The 17,580-nt window shown below is 41.7% G+C and overlaps 1 protein-coding gene across 7 annotated transcripts in view; it reads right to left on the reverse strand.

Moving 5' to 3' along the window:
- Positions 1 to 2,025: 2,025 nt before the first annotated feature.
- Positions 2,026 to 17,580, reverse strand: part of PIKFYVE (phosphoinositide kinase, FYVE-type zinc finger containing) — a 66,278-nt gene continuing 50,723 nt past the window's right edge. For 6 of the 7 annotated variants that reach the window (XM_039554889.1, XM_039554886.1, XM_039554887.1 and 3 more), the window contains 14 exons: positions 17,387 to 17,447; positions 16,662 to 16,802; positions 16,371 to 16,491; positions 15,169 to 15,264; positions 14,327 to 14,410; positions 13,764 to 13,852; positions 12,985 to 13,149; positions 12,337 to 12,396; positions 11,725 to 11,901; positions 10,915 to 11,018; positions 10,533 to 10,661; positions 8,998 to 9,259; positions 6,562 to 6,636; positions 2,026 to 5,521 (listed from right to left, as the gene is read on the reverse strand). In XM_039554889.1, coding sequence (XP_039410823.1) covers positions 5,406 to 5,521; positions 6,562 to 6,636; positions 8,998 to 9,259; positions 10,533 to 10,661; positions 10,915 to 11,018; positions 11,725 to 11,901; positions 12,337 to 12,396; positions 12,985 to 13,149; positions 13,764 to 13,852; positions 14,327 to 14,410; positions 15,169 to 15,264; positions 16,371 to 16,491; positions 16,662 to 16,802; positions 17,387 to 17,447 — 1,680 coding nt within the window. In that variant the 3' untranslated portion in view covers positions 2,026 to 5,405. Of the gene's footprint in view, positions 5,522 to 6,561; positions 6,637 to 8,997; positions 9,260 to 10,532; positions 10,662 to 10,914; positions 11,019 to 11,724; positions 11,902 to 12,336; positions 12,397 to 12,984; positions 13,150 to 13,763; positions 13,853 to 14,326; positions 14,411 to 15,168; positions 15,265 to 15,754; positions 15,962 to 16,370; positions 16,492 to 16,661; positions 16,803 to 17,386; positions 17,448 to 17,580 lie in introns of those variants that run through there. The other variant, XM_039554890.1, reaches the window with a different exon arrangement.

The raw sequence follows: 17,580 nt of genomic DNA on the forward strand, positions 1-17,580 counted from the left end.
ATTTGTGCATGTTATAGGCTGCTATGGAGTCACACGAAGTTACATTATTCTTTTTTTTTCTACCGTGCTAACAGACACATGAACAAGAATACACTTCAGTCAGAACTGATTACAGATCAACCACTAGAAATTCATATGGCTGACCTGACCTGTTTCCAGAAAATAGTTTTCTCCCTATAGTATGTATTTTAAATAATATTTATAATCCTATTAGAAAATGAAAACATTTTCTTTCTCTTGTTATGTGCACATGTGTACATCAAGCAATCCCAGTTGTGCTGTCCTACATATGTAACTTTTTCACCAGGTAGGTAGTTTAGTTATGATCTCAGCCAGTCCAGTAACAGAAGCCCATACCCAGGATACTTCATTTCTTCATACCCAGGGTGTTTCATGTTTGCAGAAGCTATATTAGAAAAATATCCTATGTAAACAATGGAGAAAAGTTACTATATTCCCATCCTCTCTTCAACTGTAATTCAATGCTCTTTTTGGTAATTATGTTCACTTAATTATCCTACCTTTGGTCACTGGATCATTATTTCTTGAATGACTTTTATTTCAGTTACATGCTACAGTGAATGAACTTTGGTTGCAGTGCACCGTTGCTGTGTTCGGGCTCGAGGCTGGAACAGCTTGCAGGAAGTACCTGTGTACCTGGCCAGCCATAGGGCCAAGAAGAGCCAGTTGATGTTCTGGCAATACCACCTACTGTGCTTTGTTCTTCAGCATGAGCGTACTCCCTTGCAGCTGTGGGGTACCCCTGTTCCAGTCACTCCTGTCAGAAAAAGGCTCGTGGGGAATGACAGCTGTAGTAACATAAGGTTTTGTGTTAGCCTGTTGCAGAATCATTAGTAGAGCACAGGGATCTAACAAGCTAAAAATAAATAAGCATTGCAATGTACATGTAAGTATTTAACAAAATGCCTTTAAGATTTTAGGCAAGTAAAAGATACAGATTTGATTCTGAAATCAGGAGTCCAAATTTTTTAGGAGAACGCACATATTCAGCTATTATGGGACTTCAGTCCTCCACCTCTCTAGAGGCAGATTCACAGCACATTAGAGACTGGGAAAACAATACAGAACTGTCACTAAGATTGTATTTTCTCTGACAATTTTTATATCCTGTGAGGCAATTTCAGCAGACATATAGCCAGCACTCGCACCAGATGAGCTGAAGCAGGGGCAGCAGTCCTTTACCAGGTGTTGGCAGTTCCACTTGGGATACAGAAACACTCTTCTGATAACCCTGCATTTGTGCTTTGCAGCTTCATGCCAGAAGCCCCTCAAGTCCCACCACTCACCTTTACACCAGCAGAAGGCAGCACTGCCCCTGAATTGAGTATCCCATCTTTTCCTTGCTCATACCCCCATGAGAGGACAGGTTCTGATGTAGTTTCATACTGCAGCAGATAAAAAACTCAAACTCATCTGGCAAAAAATGGTGATGGCACATAATACAGGTAAAATCCTCAAGTTTTAGATAGAGTTTTATATTCTAGGAACAAGGAAGTCCCCTTCCCAGAACTAATCACAAATGATTTTGAGCCTTAGCAAGGAGGTTACTATATACCAATTAATGTGAAATAATCAAGATAAGACATTTATTTTCAGACCTCCTTGGATTTTTATTTTGTCTAGTCCACTCAAAAAAAGATTATGGAAATACCTGGAATGTGTTCCACCTCTTGGCAGAACTGGGCAAAGGCACACCACCATCTGCTGGACAAAACTGGATCCCTGTCTCACACAGCACTGCGGGTGAAAAGCAGCTGCAGAGAAGACAGAACTGTGTGAAAGGTTATTTGCACATTCTACTGCCACTGCCCTGGGGAGCTGCCCAGAGGTGCTGCTCCATCAGAGGAGACAAGCTGCAAGCTACAGAGACAGGACAGGCAGCTTACCCTGCAAACAAAGCTGGGACTCTCCAGCACAGCAATCGCTGCACTGTGAGCCTTGCCTCTCATCAAGAAAATGGGGTGCTGTGAGAGCTAGCTATTCCACACATGGAACAGACTCAAGTATATTTTAGTCACTTTATTTGTATATATATACATTACATTTTGATTTTCCAAGTAGTCAAGGCAGTTATTCTCAAATAGTTTAGTACATCAATTTTATAAAATACAGCTGAACCAAGGTAGAATAGAAATGCATACATTATAGTACATTAAGTGCTTTAAATAATGACTAGTCTGGTCACCAGCTAGTGAGCAATTCATTTGGTTTTGGTCATTCTCACAGAGGAGACTCCACAGGTAACTCCCCTGAGCCCAGCAGAACTCCTCTACCAGCAAGAGTCCTGCATGTGCTTTTTGGGGACAGAATGCGTCCCTGGGCCACTACAAGGCATTCTGCTGTCCACATTGATGACTCAAAGTCATTGCTTCTGACTTGGACAAGATTTAGACATTTGTCTCAAGGCCTCAGATCAAAACAACAGAAGAGCCAGTGTAACTCTGAAGAAATTCACTCTTCATGTTTGCAGATTTACTTACATACACATATGCTAAACCTGTGTTATAAAGAAAGAAATAAGCTCTGACCAAAGGGTTCATTCTTAGGAATTCTACAGGGACACAGACCTAACACAGCTTCCCAAGTAGCTCTCAAAGATCTGTTCCACATGAAGTACCACTTTCCTTCTGAGAAAATTAAGCTTTGTAGCAATTGAAATGTCAGGACAACTCTTATTCTGAAAAAGGAACATTTGAGGAGACCCATTCAACTGCTGGAATTTGAACTAGAAATGCTTACAGCTTTTTATCACAGGACACCAAAGATGACCCAACTCCAGTTGATACAGCAGCTACTGTGATAGTCATGACCAGTAGTTTGCTCCAGTCTAGTCAGGACTAGTCTATCAGCCACATCCTGGCCAAGCATTAGCTGTTGATGCCAGCTCCAGATCACTCCTGCAAATCTCTCCAACTGCTCTAACTTCAGCCCAAGAAGGTCACAATTCACATCTCTGACTCTGTGTTCATAGGCTGCTAAACAGTGGAAGGTTCTCTCACTTCTACAGTGCTGAGGGTCTCGTGCTGTCGTTCAGAGGAGTATTAGCAATTGTCAGATGATCAAGCTGCTTTCAGCCATCTGCTCAGGATTCTGGCAGACAAGCAGTACAGAGCAGCCACACATCCCAGGATAAGGGTTACTGGTGACAGACTGGGCTAGCATATCACATTAGCTTAGTTCAGCTGCCATGACACACAAGCCCACACTTGTGCTCCATCCACCAATCCACAATACTGACACAGGTGGAAAACAACATAATTAGCTGCTGTTGGGTCACCTTAGCTGGCCAGGAAAATCAAGTTTTTTCCCTGTAAACTTCAAGAAAGGAAGGAGAACACCATGTGTAAACTTCAGCTGAGACTGCACAGCAGGTTCTTTCACATTGATAAACCAAAACAGTAGGTAGAGGCCACAGAAGTGAGAGTAGCACTGAGCTGATGGACTGGTTGACCTCATTAGGCAAGGCCACACACAGAGCTAGGCATCTTGGGAGAACATTTCAACAGAAGAGGCAAGATGGATCCCAGAGGTGATCAGCTGTATCTGATGTGCTGTGTTGGTCTGAAGGGATTCTGGGTAGAGGAAGCAAGGATCATCTTTCCACAGCACACATCACTGCAGCCTTCAACACTGCACCCCCAGAAACAATTATTACATTGTACTAAGGAAATGAGTACACTTTCTTTTCTGCTGGTTCAAGTCCAGCATCTTTGCTCATCCTCTAGTACAGTTTTGCAATAGGGTGGAGAAGACTCCTTCCAACACAAATGACCTTCGCCTCCTGGCAGCTCAGACAAGAGCTGCACTGGTTGGTTCTGGAGAAAACAGCTCAATTCTTGCTGCTGGCCTTTTCCTTTCTCAGTGTTGCCCACTGTTGGTCAGTCCTAAAGAGCCACCACCATCTGCTGCAGAAGAAAATACTGAACACAGGAGGAGTGAATAAAATGCACATTTCAATCCATAGTAACAGTGATGAGGGCAGTATCAGGCAACTGGTTAGAATAAGCAAGTGATCACTAAGAGCTACCTGTCCCAGATTCCATGTTCATTTGATGTACTTCCATCAGAGACTGGAAGTCAACGGACAGTATTCTTGCCTTTCAAACTCATTAAAATTCCTCTTATTTACTGGCCTATAATATAATGAAAGTAAAAAGTAAACTCATCACCTACAAAAATGAGTAAAAATTAAAAAAAAAAAATGGAAAGAAGTGCTTATTGTCACAACAAAGAGACTCTCAGATCTCTGCACATCTTATCCATCATACAAGTTATCCATTAGTTCAGGTTTTCCTTTTTACAGGAAACAACTACATTCATCTCAGTGACAAAAAAGATCATGTTATTAATGCAAGAAAAAACATTCTCCCAGCAAAATTTCACCATGAGGTAAATGCATTGCTTGAAAGTAAAGGGGAACTGAACTGGATTTGAAGCAATCTGCCAGGAATGATGGTTGCATTAAGGAGAAAGTTGTCACTAAAGCAGTATGCTTCACTTTGTCCAGCAACTTACTGCCTTTAATAAGGAAAGGGTTAATCTGCTTCGTAACTATAATTAATCAAGCCTGGTTAAATTAAAGGGTATATTGGTTCCCTGTTTCCAGGAATTTGAGTAACATTCAGATCAAAGTACTGGTTAGGACTAAAGGGATATGTTTTGAGTGTCGCAGTATACTAATGACCGACAACCCATTTTTATGGGATTCAGCTAAAATGATATTACAACAGAAAACCAGAGCTGTACTGCAGTAACATAAAAGATGGAGTCATAGGGCATTATGGATGTGGAGCTGCCTTAAAAAAAAAATACAGTTTACAGAACCCAGTAAAAATTAAAACTACAGAGCATAAGCAGGACAAGTTATTAATGGATTGTAAACAGGTCAACTACAGACCACTGCAACAATAGTAGAACTCATGAATTAACTTCATTCTTCTCTCCCCCATCCACACTTGGGGGGGTTTATTTCACATTTTCATAAGTATCCACTACAAAAACATGAGCTGCACATATTCAACACCATTTCGGCAGTGCACCACTTCCAGAGATCATGTACTTCTACACCATCAGGACCTGGACAAAATCTCAGTTCAGTACTTACAAGGAGATAGTATCACTTTCCCTACTGATATGAGGGATGTCTCTTATCAGTGCTGTTCAGTGGTACCTTTCAGCTTAGATCCTTACTGAGGCAGGTTTGCTTATTTTCCTCCAAGAGAGGATTAAAGTGCAACAAGCAGATTTCACACTTCATGACATGATGCACACGGTCAGTGTAGATATGGAACTGCAATCTTCTTGCTTGCTGCTGGACAGACCGCTGGAACAGAGTGGCCTATAATGTCATTGTCCTCTTGTGCTTTCCCAATATGGGCTTTAGCTCAGCAATTCAGGCCCAGTCCTGTCCAATGGTCTGGCACCATCAGGAAATACTTGTCCATAGCTTCACAAAACCTGGTCCGGTACAGTTCTGGCGAGACCACGGTGGGCATCTTACCTAATGTGTAAGAGTCAAGAGCAGTCAGAAATGGGCTAAAGATACTGCAGTAGAGACAGATGTCACATGAGATTATACCAGCAGACAACACAGACTTGAAGGCAACAAGATAGAACCTTATGAAGTTCAACAACAAGCATAAGGTTTTACATTTGGGAAAATGTAATGCAGGAGCACAGTACAGGCTGGGATCTCCCTGAGGAGCAGCTCTGTGAAAGGGACCTGAGGATCCTGGTGGACAAGCAGCTCAGTGTGAGTGAACAGTGCTGCTGCTGCTGCTGCCACGGCAAAGAAAGCCAGCAGGAAGGACACTGAGCTGCATCAACAAGGGCATCACCAGCAGAGAGAAAGAAGTCATTATCCCACTCAGTATCCCAGCATTATGCTTCTCCTGGAGGTGCTACTTCCTGGTCACACTTGGAATATTGGACTCAGTTTTGGTCCCTGATACACAAAAAAAATGCAAACAGGCTGAAGAGGGTCCAGAGAAGGGCCACAAAGATGATCCAAGGACTGGGAAGCCTGCCATATGAGGAAATGCTGCAAGACCTGGCTTTGTTCAGGCTTAGGGGAGACCTTATCACTATGTTCCTGTATTTAAAGGATGGGTATAAAGAAGATGGAAATCCCCCTTTTACAAGGACTCACATGGAAAAGACAAGTGGTAATGGTTACAAGTTTATCCTGGAGAGATTCCAGTTGGACACAAGGAAAATTTTTCACAATGAGAACAATCAGCCATTGGAATAGTCTCGCCAGGGAAGTGATGGATTCCCCAACACTGCACAATTTTAAGATTCAGCTGCACAGGGTGCTGAGCCATCTTGTCTAGACTGTGCTTTTGCCAAGAAAGGTTGGACCAGATGATCCTTGAAGTCCCTTCCAACCTGGAATTCTATGATTCCTTCCTCTGTTCTGGACAACTTAATTTGTCACAAATTTGAATGGTGGGGAAGCTGTGAGTTTATTAGCAGTGTTACAGAAAGCTTCCTTGTAACAAGGAAACATGATCAAAATTTTTGCTTTCATTCTGGACTTACCTTGTCCTCCCAAGATGCCAGTTGACTTTACCACCATTTCAAGCTTTTTGTCCCAGGTAAAAGTACGAATATAGTCTGTTACAAATAAAAAAAAAAAAAATCACACACACAAATACGTTGCATTTGTTTTAATCCAAGTAACACTGTTTTAAAATGTATCTATTTCGCCAAAAACAAGCAGGAAAGCAGTAGGCTTTCAGAGTCAGAGCTTCAGTGTTTTCCCTACCACTTGCCTCACTTTCTGTAGTATTGATTATGTTTGAGTAGGGTGAATACAGTACCTCAAAAGCCCAGCAAGATCACAATCAATTCCTCCTGTCTCTGCAAGAACAGGCTGCCCAAGCATGTCTGTCTTTATCCATGTTAGAGTGTCAAGGGCTCATTTACAAAGGTCACTTCGCTCACCCTTATCCCAGAAGCCCCACTACACGCACTGAGGCTTGGACACCTCTCCAGTATTTCTCATCATTGCAGCCACCTGCAGGTTTGATAACAGAAAGCAAGTGACTTCCTCTTCATGATAGGGAGGACTGGAAACATCACCAGTGACCTGTATTGGAAGAGGGGGGCAGCAAGAAGACAACTTCTGAATTGTTTCCAAGCCCCTTCCAGAGAAAGCATGCTCAGTCAAAACAAGCACATGAACACTTTGGTCTGCAAAGCTAAAGCTGCAGTAAGATCAGTTGTTCATTACTGGATGTCATTATTTCCTAACACTTGACTACAAACGTAACTATACAATTTTGAATTTACTGTTTCTAAATTTACAAAAGGCCACCATAAATATTCACATTTCATCTCACCTGTGCCTGACAATCTTAAGACTTATCCATTTATCTGAATGTAGCCCTGGCAGAGGGGCCCTGAGGGCACAGACACGGGGTTTCCCTGCCCCTGCTCAGCCTCGTTCCCATGGGTTGGTTTGTGTTCCCTGCGCGGGCAGAAGGACCCTTGGTCCCGTGACTGGAACAGTTCCTGGGCAGAGCTCCGGCCATGCGGCTGGAGAAATAAACATCTCTGAAACATCTAGCAAGAATCTGTCTGTCCATATATATTTCCTTTCCACGGGACTCCTGGTTTGATACATGCGTGTTGCAGGATCCCCACTGCAACATCTGAATACTCTTTGAAAATATTCCTTAGAGTGTTTTGGGACAGATATCAGTGAACAGTTCGTTCACTAACAACTTCATGCCCCAAGGCCCAGAGTCCCACACAACAGAGCCTATGAATAAAGTTTTCAAAGCTTTTCACAGACCTAACTTACTTGTTTCCTCTACCACATAAGGACCTAAAATAGGTAGAGATAGTGACCTCCAATTCAAACAATCCAAACTAAGAGTTTTTAGTTCCAGTCTGACAAAAATTTAGCTTGACTACTTTGTAAGTTCTCAGGGTATCATCTAGAGAACATTCTGATAGCCTGATACAGCAGGCATGTTCTCTCTTAAAGATATTTGTGTTCACCAAGTTCCTTCAGATATTTGTGTTAAACACTGAAGGAACTGGTAGCTTTAAATATCATATAAAATATACTCTTCAATCAGGTAAGACTTGACATAGGACAACAAAAAGCCACACACACAAGAGAAGCACATGGTCAGTGTAGACCCATCCTGTTTACTCCAATATTCAAGAGTCTACAAATCTAGAAAGTAATAAAAACTTGCAACAAACAACAGCTTTCTTTGTAGCTGGGACTTTAATTCTCAACTAGAAATGTTATTGAAATGGCTTGCAAGCTTTATCACAGTAAGAGTAATCCAGACCTCCTGTCCTGAGATCTCATCTGGAAGCATTTCTGAGCTGGGTTTCAAGACCGTTTCCATGAGTCAATTCCACATCCTGCAATATTGCCTCATCTCTAAGTTTTCTATACTACAGAAGTTTGCCTGTCTAAAGATGAGGCTCTACTTACCAGTCACAAGTCAGAGGATGCAGCAAGGTAATTACTGCATTGCCACCCGTATTACCCAGGTCAGACTACATGATCATGAGAGATCCCATGATGTTTAACTTCTCTCTTCCAATACTACCACTACTGTTTCTCCTTAGACCTCCTCCACACAAGATTTAAAAGACTATGTAAACATGACTAAACTAAAGTTTACAGATTAAACACATAAAAGCATACAAATAACCTTTCCTGCTTCAACTGCAGTCAAAGTGTAGGTTAAACTACCTGTGAGGCCTCCTACATATACTCATAGCAATACAAATACTAATCTAAGCCTATACAAGACCTGGAGAGATGACCTCCTGCCTCCACTTTGAATACTTGTAAGAGGTGAGGGTGGTATTCCACCAGGGAGAAGATAAGATTTCCTGACACACATCTCTCTGGTGGTGGCACAGTTCTAAGAGAACGATGAACACCGAAACCAGAAGAAAACTGTTTCATCATCTGAGAGCAAGAAAATACAAAAGACAACCTACCAATGATCCCAACAACCAGCTCATTGTTGGTATCATCACGACCCACCAGCAGGGAATAGTCAATGATGAGATGGCTGGAGAGGAACTGGGAATCACTGTGTATGGAAGCTTTCAGCACAGCTTTGCAATGGGAACGGATGTACAAGGGATTGTCCCGAACCATCTTCAGAAGGTTTTCATCCAGCAGGACTACATCACAAGTTTCCTTGCCTGTGTCTGTTTTAACATTTCTATTCCGGAGGGAGCCCTTCAGGTCAAACACCTGCAAATGGAGAACAGCACTACTTTGTTGCATTTTTCTGGGTTAAAGACTTCAGTACCTAACATTTGAGAAGGCAGCACAGCAGGGCAACTCTTTCCTTCTCTTTAGAAGGAAGACAGTTAACAATAAGCATTTTGTGGAGAATAGCATGTAAGCCTGGGTGAAAGTTCCGCCACTTCAATTCACAAGTTTTAGGCAAGTTATTTCATTAATATTTCGTATAAATTACAAGAAAAAAAGCTGTCCCTGCTTTTTATATTGTTTAGGTAAACTCAGTTTTCCAGCCAGTTTCTACAGAGTTAATTGCTGACAAAAGCAAAGCCACTGAAGAGGGAGGTGGGTGCTGCATGAAGTACTAGTTAGGCTGGAAATTATCTCTGGAGTTCTCCAGTCCAAAATCCTGCTTCAAGCAGGCCCTGTTGGAGAAGGTTGTTCAACTTCTGTCCAGTCAAGATTTCACTAACTTCTGTGGAATAGAGTCCACAGTCTGTCTGGGTTTCTGTTTTGTAGTGCCTGAGCTCTCCTCATGACTTAAACAACAGACAAACAAAAAGAAAACCCACAACATCCTTTACATCTATCTAGAATTCCCTCCATCCACTTCCTCCCACAAACATTCCCTGTTTGAGGTCTGGCACTGAGAGGTAAGGCGGAAACAGCTGATACTATCTAGTTTTGTAAGTGATGTTCGTTTGAACTTCCTTTTCAGTTTCAAATATCTATTTAAAGAGAATTTGCCCCTAGTCATTTTAAGATCTTCATTCTACTACCTCATAAAGATTGCTTTTCCTTGACTAAGAGCAAGACTGAACTCAGAATCTTGTCCCACACCTGAAGTGGTTCCAAGAAAGAACAGTGGGTTGAAAAACTTACAAACTCCCCCCACACTACAGAGTAACTCACCATCTGAGTGAGGCTCTCACTCTAAATAAATTAGTCTGTAATTCCAGTCAGTTCCTCTGAAAGCTTTTTACAAATATTTTACACTTTCCTTATCAGGTTAGTGATGCTTTCTCTCAGACACCAGAGATACAGGGACAAACAAGACTTCTAAAGACTGAATCCTACGCAACAGCTACCTGAACTAGCCAATACAGGCATCAAGTTCCTGGGGATCCCGAACCAAGGAAAGAGGCCTGAACTGTCAGCTTTGAGGGGCGCTAGTTGCAGACAGCGCACACAAAGTTAAAAGTTACCTAGATGGCCACAAATGACCCTGCTCTTTCTCCCAGTCACAACCGCACTGCAAGGACACAGAACACTTTGTTCTTACCTGAGCCATTTTCCTGCCATAGAAAAGGTTTTCCATGACAAGCAGATCCAGCTTCTTTTCAGTGTTGTTTTGAGAGTTCTTGTAACCAATTCGATATACCCCAAGGATTTTAGCCAGTGCTGTGGGCTTCTAATGAAGACAAGACATGGGTTAAGATCTCTGTGTAGAGACAATCAGCAGTCCCATACTAGAAGCACTACTGCTCTGACTCTGTATTACAGCTTAGAAGCCCAAGCATAATTTCCACTTTACACCTTAAAAACACATTATTAGTGTAACTCATAACCGCCAACATTTTCTTTTATTTAAATGAAAAAGATTAATAGAAACTTCTACTAGTCTGTAAAATACACTGCCTAAAATAAAAGTCATTTTTTAATACCTTCTGCTGAACTGCATTAGTGATGTAAGTGAAGTAGTGTGGAGCAAAGTCAAGGAATGACTGGACTTCCAGACGAGGCATTTGCTTCAAGATGAATCTATCATCTGTTACAACATCAGACAGATGCAACAGGGTTACATACAATAAGTGATGTACTATTTGAAATTTTTTTAGGACTGTCACATAGCTGAAATGGTTTGAAAAATTAAAGCACTACAATTCTCTTAAATCCTTACCTACAAAACCTCATTTCTAGATTCTTTTTACTTCACATATTTTGAATTTCAGCCTCCCTGGATTTCTATCTTCTAGTAAATCATGGACAAGAGACTGCCTACACTAGATCTACTTCAGCTCTATGGGCTTCCTATACAGACAACAGAAACAGCCTACAGACCACTCTGTTCAATACTTGTTTTACGGAGAAGTCTAGAAACAGCCACAGTTTAAAAAAAAAAAAATAGATTAACTATAGCACGTGAGTTTGTAAGAAACACTGTGTCTTTAGTAACAAGTTTTCCTTGAATTATACTCAAGTTTTTGTTTTCTGAAGCCTGCCTAAGAGTTCAACTGGCCTTCCTAGCTGCTACTGCTGAAAACAGAACTACATTTCGTTCTCCTGCATGTACAAAGAGACAAATAATTTGATATTCAAGACCCCAGAAAAATCCACTTAATTTTCCCTTCTGAGTGGCCACTTCAGCATCAGCAACCCTCCGGACAGAGGTTATCAGGGATTAAACGACATGCTAACCACCGGCATCCACAAGTAATACCCTCTAATCCAAAGGGGGAAGAAGCTGCATTTACCCTCAGTCACATAGAACGCAGCTCCAGATTTGCCACCTCGTGCCTGCCAGGGCATCGAGTGAGAGAGGGATCGGATGAAATCCTCTTCACTGCTCCCCAGGATCACTTCACGCATCTTGTGAAACTCCCCAGCATAATAAATCCGGCAGTAGAACTTGGCATTCGCATCCGAGAACTCTGCAAGAAAGAGTTTTTCTCAACAACAGCATGCAATATGCACCGACTACCCAAGACAACACTGAGATTTTACTGATGTCTAGAGCAGCATTATTGTGCTAAATATCCCACTCATGCTTATTGTAATTCAGAAGTTTCAACCAGCAGGATTTAAATGGAAAATTTACAGGAAAGTCAACTCCCTCTAGATTAGCTTCCAGTATATGTCATGGGAAAGTGTTTGGACAAAAGATTGATCAAAGAAAAGCTTATGGAGTATTTTTGCAAAAGAGATTGATTGCAGTAAGTAAAAAGTGCATTGCTTTTTTCTTGATTTGCTTTTCCTTCATGCCAAATACAAAGAAAAAACCGTTATTAACTTCAAGATTTCCACTACATGTGCATGAAGAAATGAGTTTGTCAGCTAAGACTAAGTTTTTATTTACAACTACTCACGGAGTTCCACATGGGGATTCACCACCTGTTTCTTCTGTCCATCTCCTCCATCTCCATCATCTGAAGGCATAAAAGGACCATTCTGTCAGGGCTGTTCACTATTATTACTGAGCAAGCCACATTAGGTACTACTTGTAAACTCATGTTACAAGAAAAATATTTTTTTTTTTTTTCCCAAGAATACAGAGAGAACTATACACAGGGAATTAGAAATATAGCTATAATTGTATAATATAATACATATGCTACAAGGGCACTGCTGTTTATGGACACAAGTCCAGTCTTTCTCTTTCTCTTCATTCATTTTCCATATGCTGAAACAAAGAGAACTAAACAGCAAGTGAGAAAGAAAAGAGAGACTGGGCTGCTTAACTAGAGTCAACTCAATCCAAAGGCATTCAAGACCAGACTACTCCATGTACCTATAGTTTGGGTTTGAAAGATCCTGTTTCTCTTATCACAAAGAAAAGCAATGTACTTAGGAAAAAGCCATATTCGATGTCCAAATGATTCATTTTCAATGCATGCTGAGTAACCTTGGATTGTTGAAAAAGTATGAGCAGGAGTGCATTCGGGGCCTTGCACATATGAATAAGGTTTGGGAGAAGTACCAATGCAAGAGAGAAGATGGGCTCTGCAGTCTTGTACCTTGAGTCTCTGCTCCTTGGTTTTCTGCTCCCTCTTTGCCCATCTGTCCAACCTGGTAGTAAGCACTGTCAGCACCACGCAAGGTCTCTTTCTTCTGGGAAGACAGGTCTGGGCTCTTCCCTCCCGTGCCACGGAAGAAAGACAAAACACCAGATGGTTTCTTTGCTACAGTGAAAAGGAATAGAAAAAGATGGTGTTGGCATTTCCACAATGGATGGTGTTGGCAGTTTAATAAAAGCATGACTCCTATGAACTTTCCCCATTCATTGTTCTAACTGGAGGAATGATGCCATTCAACTCATTTGCAACCAAGGTCCATGCAGGTAGAGAGACGATCTAGTGTTCTGAGTAGCATCCTAGAATGCAGAGACATTTGAAAACACAGACCAAGCCTGAGTGTCTTTAACACAGTACGAACTTCATGCCTCCATTTCAAAATATTTAACTGCATCTCTCTAAAGAAGGCAATGCCAAAAGAAGGCATCATATCCCACTGAACAGGCTAGATTCAAGAACAACCCTAGGTCCACTACATAATAACATTAAATCAGGGGATGACAGTTTGATCTCATGAGAAAGAGAAAGCCACAGACTTCAAAAAACAAAAAAAACCACACACTCCCATCCTTCTCATGTGTTACATTAAGTCAACACTAAGACTAGTCACAATTTCAACTCAGAATGCTGCTCTTTTCTCCCCACAAGAACTAGAATCCAAGTGGACTCACATCTGAGCTGAGATTAGCATCATGGATATGATTTTGGCAAAATGGTCTTACGTTGTTCTGGCTCTGCACTGCGAAGTGGACACATGTTAGCCTCAGGCAGGCGGACAGGGCTGCTGCTCTTGGGTTTGCTGTCTGACATGCTGAAAGGAGAAAGAACAAAGAAGTCATGAGCCAACACATACTGCCACCCTACCACTACTGCTTTATGCCTGGACATTTCTTTCTCCCCCCTGCCTAAACATTAAGGGAAGAAGACACCATTTAAAATGGTGTGGGACTCTCCAAAGTTGTCCTCCTCCACCTTCCTAAAAAATACTTCTCAGGGTCCATAGCAATGGTTCCACCCATGACCACAGCAAAGGTAAGCAGGCCCAGTGTTCCTATCATGCACACAATCAAGGGATTAGGTGATGGAGCCAGCATGGTCCCTAACACGAAACGGAAACCCACATACTGAAGTATGTGTTGGTTATATGGAATGAGTCAGATTCCATCAGAAAGCAGAGATCCTAACAACAGGGGCATATTTTGAAGGTTCTTCCCCATTCTAGTTTTGGCTTATTCACTACCATCACTTTGTCTTCACTCTATGTACTGTAGTTCCTGCATTTAACCTGTTTGATTGTAGTCCTTCTTCAGAACTGCTCTTCAGAGATGCTTTGGACAACTCATCCAGGGCATTTCTGTACTCCTTGCAACTGATGGGGAAAGGAAAGTTTAAAAAAAAATTAAAAAAAAAAAATTAAGAAGAAAAGAAAAGAAAGAACAGAACCAAAAATAATTAAGTGTTCTCTGGGAAACTGCCATACCAGCCCAAAGATTCAGTTCAGAGACAACCACAGGAAACAAAATACCACTGTAGAAAAACCTCTGCTTTATTTTTTCTTGTAATTAGAACTTAGTTTTCTTAGAACAGAAGCTGCTCTAGACAATACTGCAGGAAAAATACCCCCTTATTTTTTCCCCCTCCCACAATTTAAGAATGCCCTTCTTCAAAAATCTGCTGCCTCATGACATGGAAACCCAAAGGTTTACTGAAGCAGCTGGTGTGGAGAGCTGAGCAGTAGCAAGAGCTGCTATGACCAAAGGTAGGCAAGGGATAGACTACAATATCAATACCAACAGTTGTTCCCCAACTCATTTGCACTTCCTCCAGCTGGAGAGGTTGAGCAAACCTTAGTTGCACTTCTTTCTCTAGTAATATCTCATTAAAAGAAACACCACACAACTAAGTCATTTTTGCATACCAGAGTTCCACTAAAAGTCCAAAATCCAGTTGCATTTTCATATCTCAGCAGAAAAAGGAAAGAACCCCAGCTCTGGCAGAAACTCTAACACAGCTTAATGTAGAAATTCTGTCATGCTTCTTCCCTATCATTAAAATTTAAATATTCCTCAAACACAAAAGCTGCAAAAGTACAAAGTAGTCAGATGAACAGCAAAATCATACCAGTACCTGAGAGCAAAAGCTATGATGGAGCTTGGTTCTTTCTCACAGACTGCAATAGGTACACGTTCATGCTCATACATTAGGTAGTGCTTATCTGGGTCACTAAATGAAAACAACATAGACTGTTAGTAGATCATAAAAATTTGTGGAAAGAAAAGTTTTGGTCAAACCCAGACCTCATCACTGCACTCCCAAGCTGCCAGTCTCAGCATAGAACCAAGGCTCACCAGATCAGCTTCTCCCAACAGACACATTCATAACTATGTGGTTAATTCTAAATGGTAGAGTGTTAGGGCAATCAGCATTTCAAGCAAGCTGCTTAGACCAGAAGACCAGCTCCAAGTTAGAGTCTATTTCTGTTTAGCAGCCACTGTTTCTAATGGCACCAAAACCTGCCTGAGTTTGGTTTGATTGTCCAGCAGCATAGCCTGCAGAGTGAAATTAGGGGACAAACCTGGACTCTTTTCTGAACAAGCACAGAAAATTCCCCAAAGCCTCCTGGATTCCTGTACGATTTTCTTTTACTTATCTGCAGGGTCCAGTCATTTAGCTTTTACCTCATGAGCCCAAGGCCTCTGCTTCTACCCTGGGGGTGGGATTCACAAGTTAAACTCAGGTGCCAAACATTAGGCGCATGTCAAACAAGAAACACTACACAAAGCACGCAGACCAAGTAGCTGAAAGACTTTCCAGCCTGCTCATCTTCACATGGGAGGGAGACTTGAGGGCACATGCAGTAGCCATTGAACCTGACCTACACCCAGACAATGCCAATTTGAGTCCAACCCTTGGAAGAGGTCTGGAAGCAAAAACAAGATGCAGGCATGTAGCTTTAGTTAAGTCTTTGCTAAGGAAGGGCATTCTCACTCCCTCCCTGCAGCAATGAAGTTAGAAGGCACCTTTCTCCCCTCTTCCCCCCACCCCTTCATCTCCCACAAGAGCTCTGAGGAGGCATGCCTGCTAGGAGAAGGAGAAACTGATACTGGATTTACACAAGGGCAGATCATTCATAAGAAAGGTGAGTAAACTACAATCACCTAGAAAGGACACAGAAAACTTCCTACTTTGACAAAGTTCTCTAGTTTATTCAGAGGCAAACTTAAGTAATGACTTAAATTATACACTGAGCAAAGGAAGCATGCATGGCTCTGCCTGCAATCTTCCAATGTTGCTAATTTTGTTCATTATATATACTATGCAGTACTTACAAAGGAAAGGGAATGGGGTTATAGTTGTTTCCAGGCAAAAAGTTAGCCAAAATAGCTTTCATAGTAGACTTCTCCTTCACTTGGCTGTCTGTAGATCCCAGTGAGTGTCCATCAAACACATCTGGAACAGACACATGTTACATCTGCATCACAATATCAAAGTTCAAGCTGTAAATTCACAAAGATGACTACAGACCACAGAGTTAGCAGATTTATCATTTCCTAAATGGATCTTGCACACTTGGCACAGAAAAGCAAGAGAAAGAAAACAAGATCACAACTGAACTATACCTTCTGAGCTGCTTGTTGTGTCCTGTTCGGAGAGTGTGTTGGCACTCATATGCTCCGATGCAACCTCTGGAGAAGTGGGCAGCTGCAGATGGGTCGAGCCTGTGGAGCTCTGACTTGATAAAGTCGTCAGGAAACGATCCTCTGAGAGTACAAGGACAGTTAAGGACAGAAGAAAGCATTTTACGTGGCTGTAAGAAGTCATACTGTTTGCTCCCTGCCCAAGCTAAAACCAGGATCTACTTTCAGGAAGTTTTTACTTAGAAAGCAGGTAATGCCACGCAGACCAAAGGACCAGGCAGGCTTATCAATGTAGCATGTAACCTCCAGAAAATGCATATTCTTATAACTACTACCTTCAGCTCCCACAAACTCTCAGTATGCCTCACAGGTAAGAGGTCTCAGCACCCATAACCAGATCACAGAAGACGCAAAAAGCATTTCCCAAATTCCATGTAGTTATTCAGTTATTTAGAAAGCCTCTGAAAGTTTTTAAACTCACATTCAAAGGAAAACCATTGTTGGCCACTTTACTAACCACTAGTAATTCAGCTTCAGATTAGAAGCAGATGGCCAACTTCTATCTTACCATTAGAAAAAACAAATGTGACATTATCGGGATTTGTTGTTTCCGTGATTTATCAAATTTGACAAAAGCTCCCCTGTTACATCAGGAAAAGGGCTACAACACACTTCTATTGGTGGCTTATAAAAAATAAGTAACAGACCTTTCTCTCCATTTTGCAGGGCTGGAGAAGCATTGCGTGGGGAAGCATCCATGCTACTGATCTAGGCAGAATAACAAAACACCAACGTTGATGCCAAGCTCTTTACAGCTCTATTCCCGCCTGTGTGGAATGTTTTCAAAAGCAGATTTACTACAACAGAGCACTCCCACCCACTTCTCAGCCTCTGTGCTGTC

The sequence above is a fragment of the Corvus cornix genome, chromosome 7, assembly GCF_000738735.6.
Source record: "Corvus cornix cornix isolate S_Up_H32 chromosome 7, ASM73873v5, whole genome shotgun sequence".
Classification (NCBI taxonomy): domain Eukaryota; kingdom Metazoa; phylum Chordata; class Aves; order Passeriformes; family Corvidae; genus Corvus; species Corvus cornix.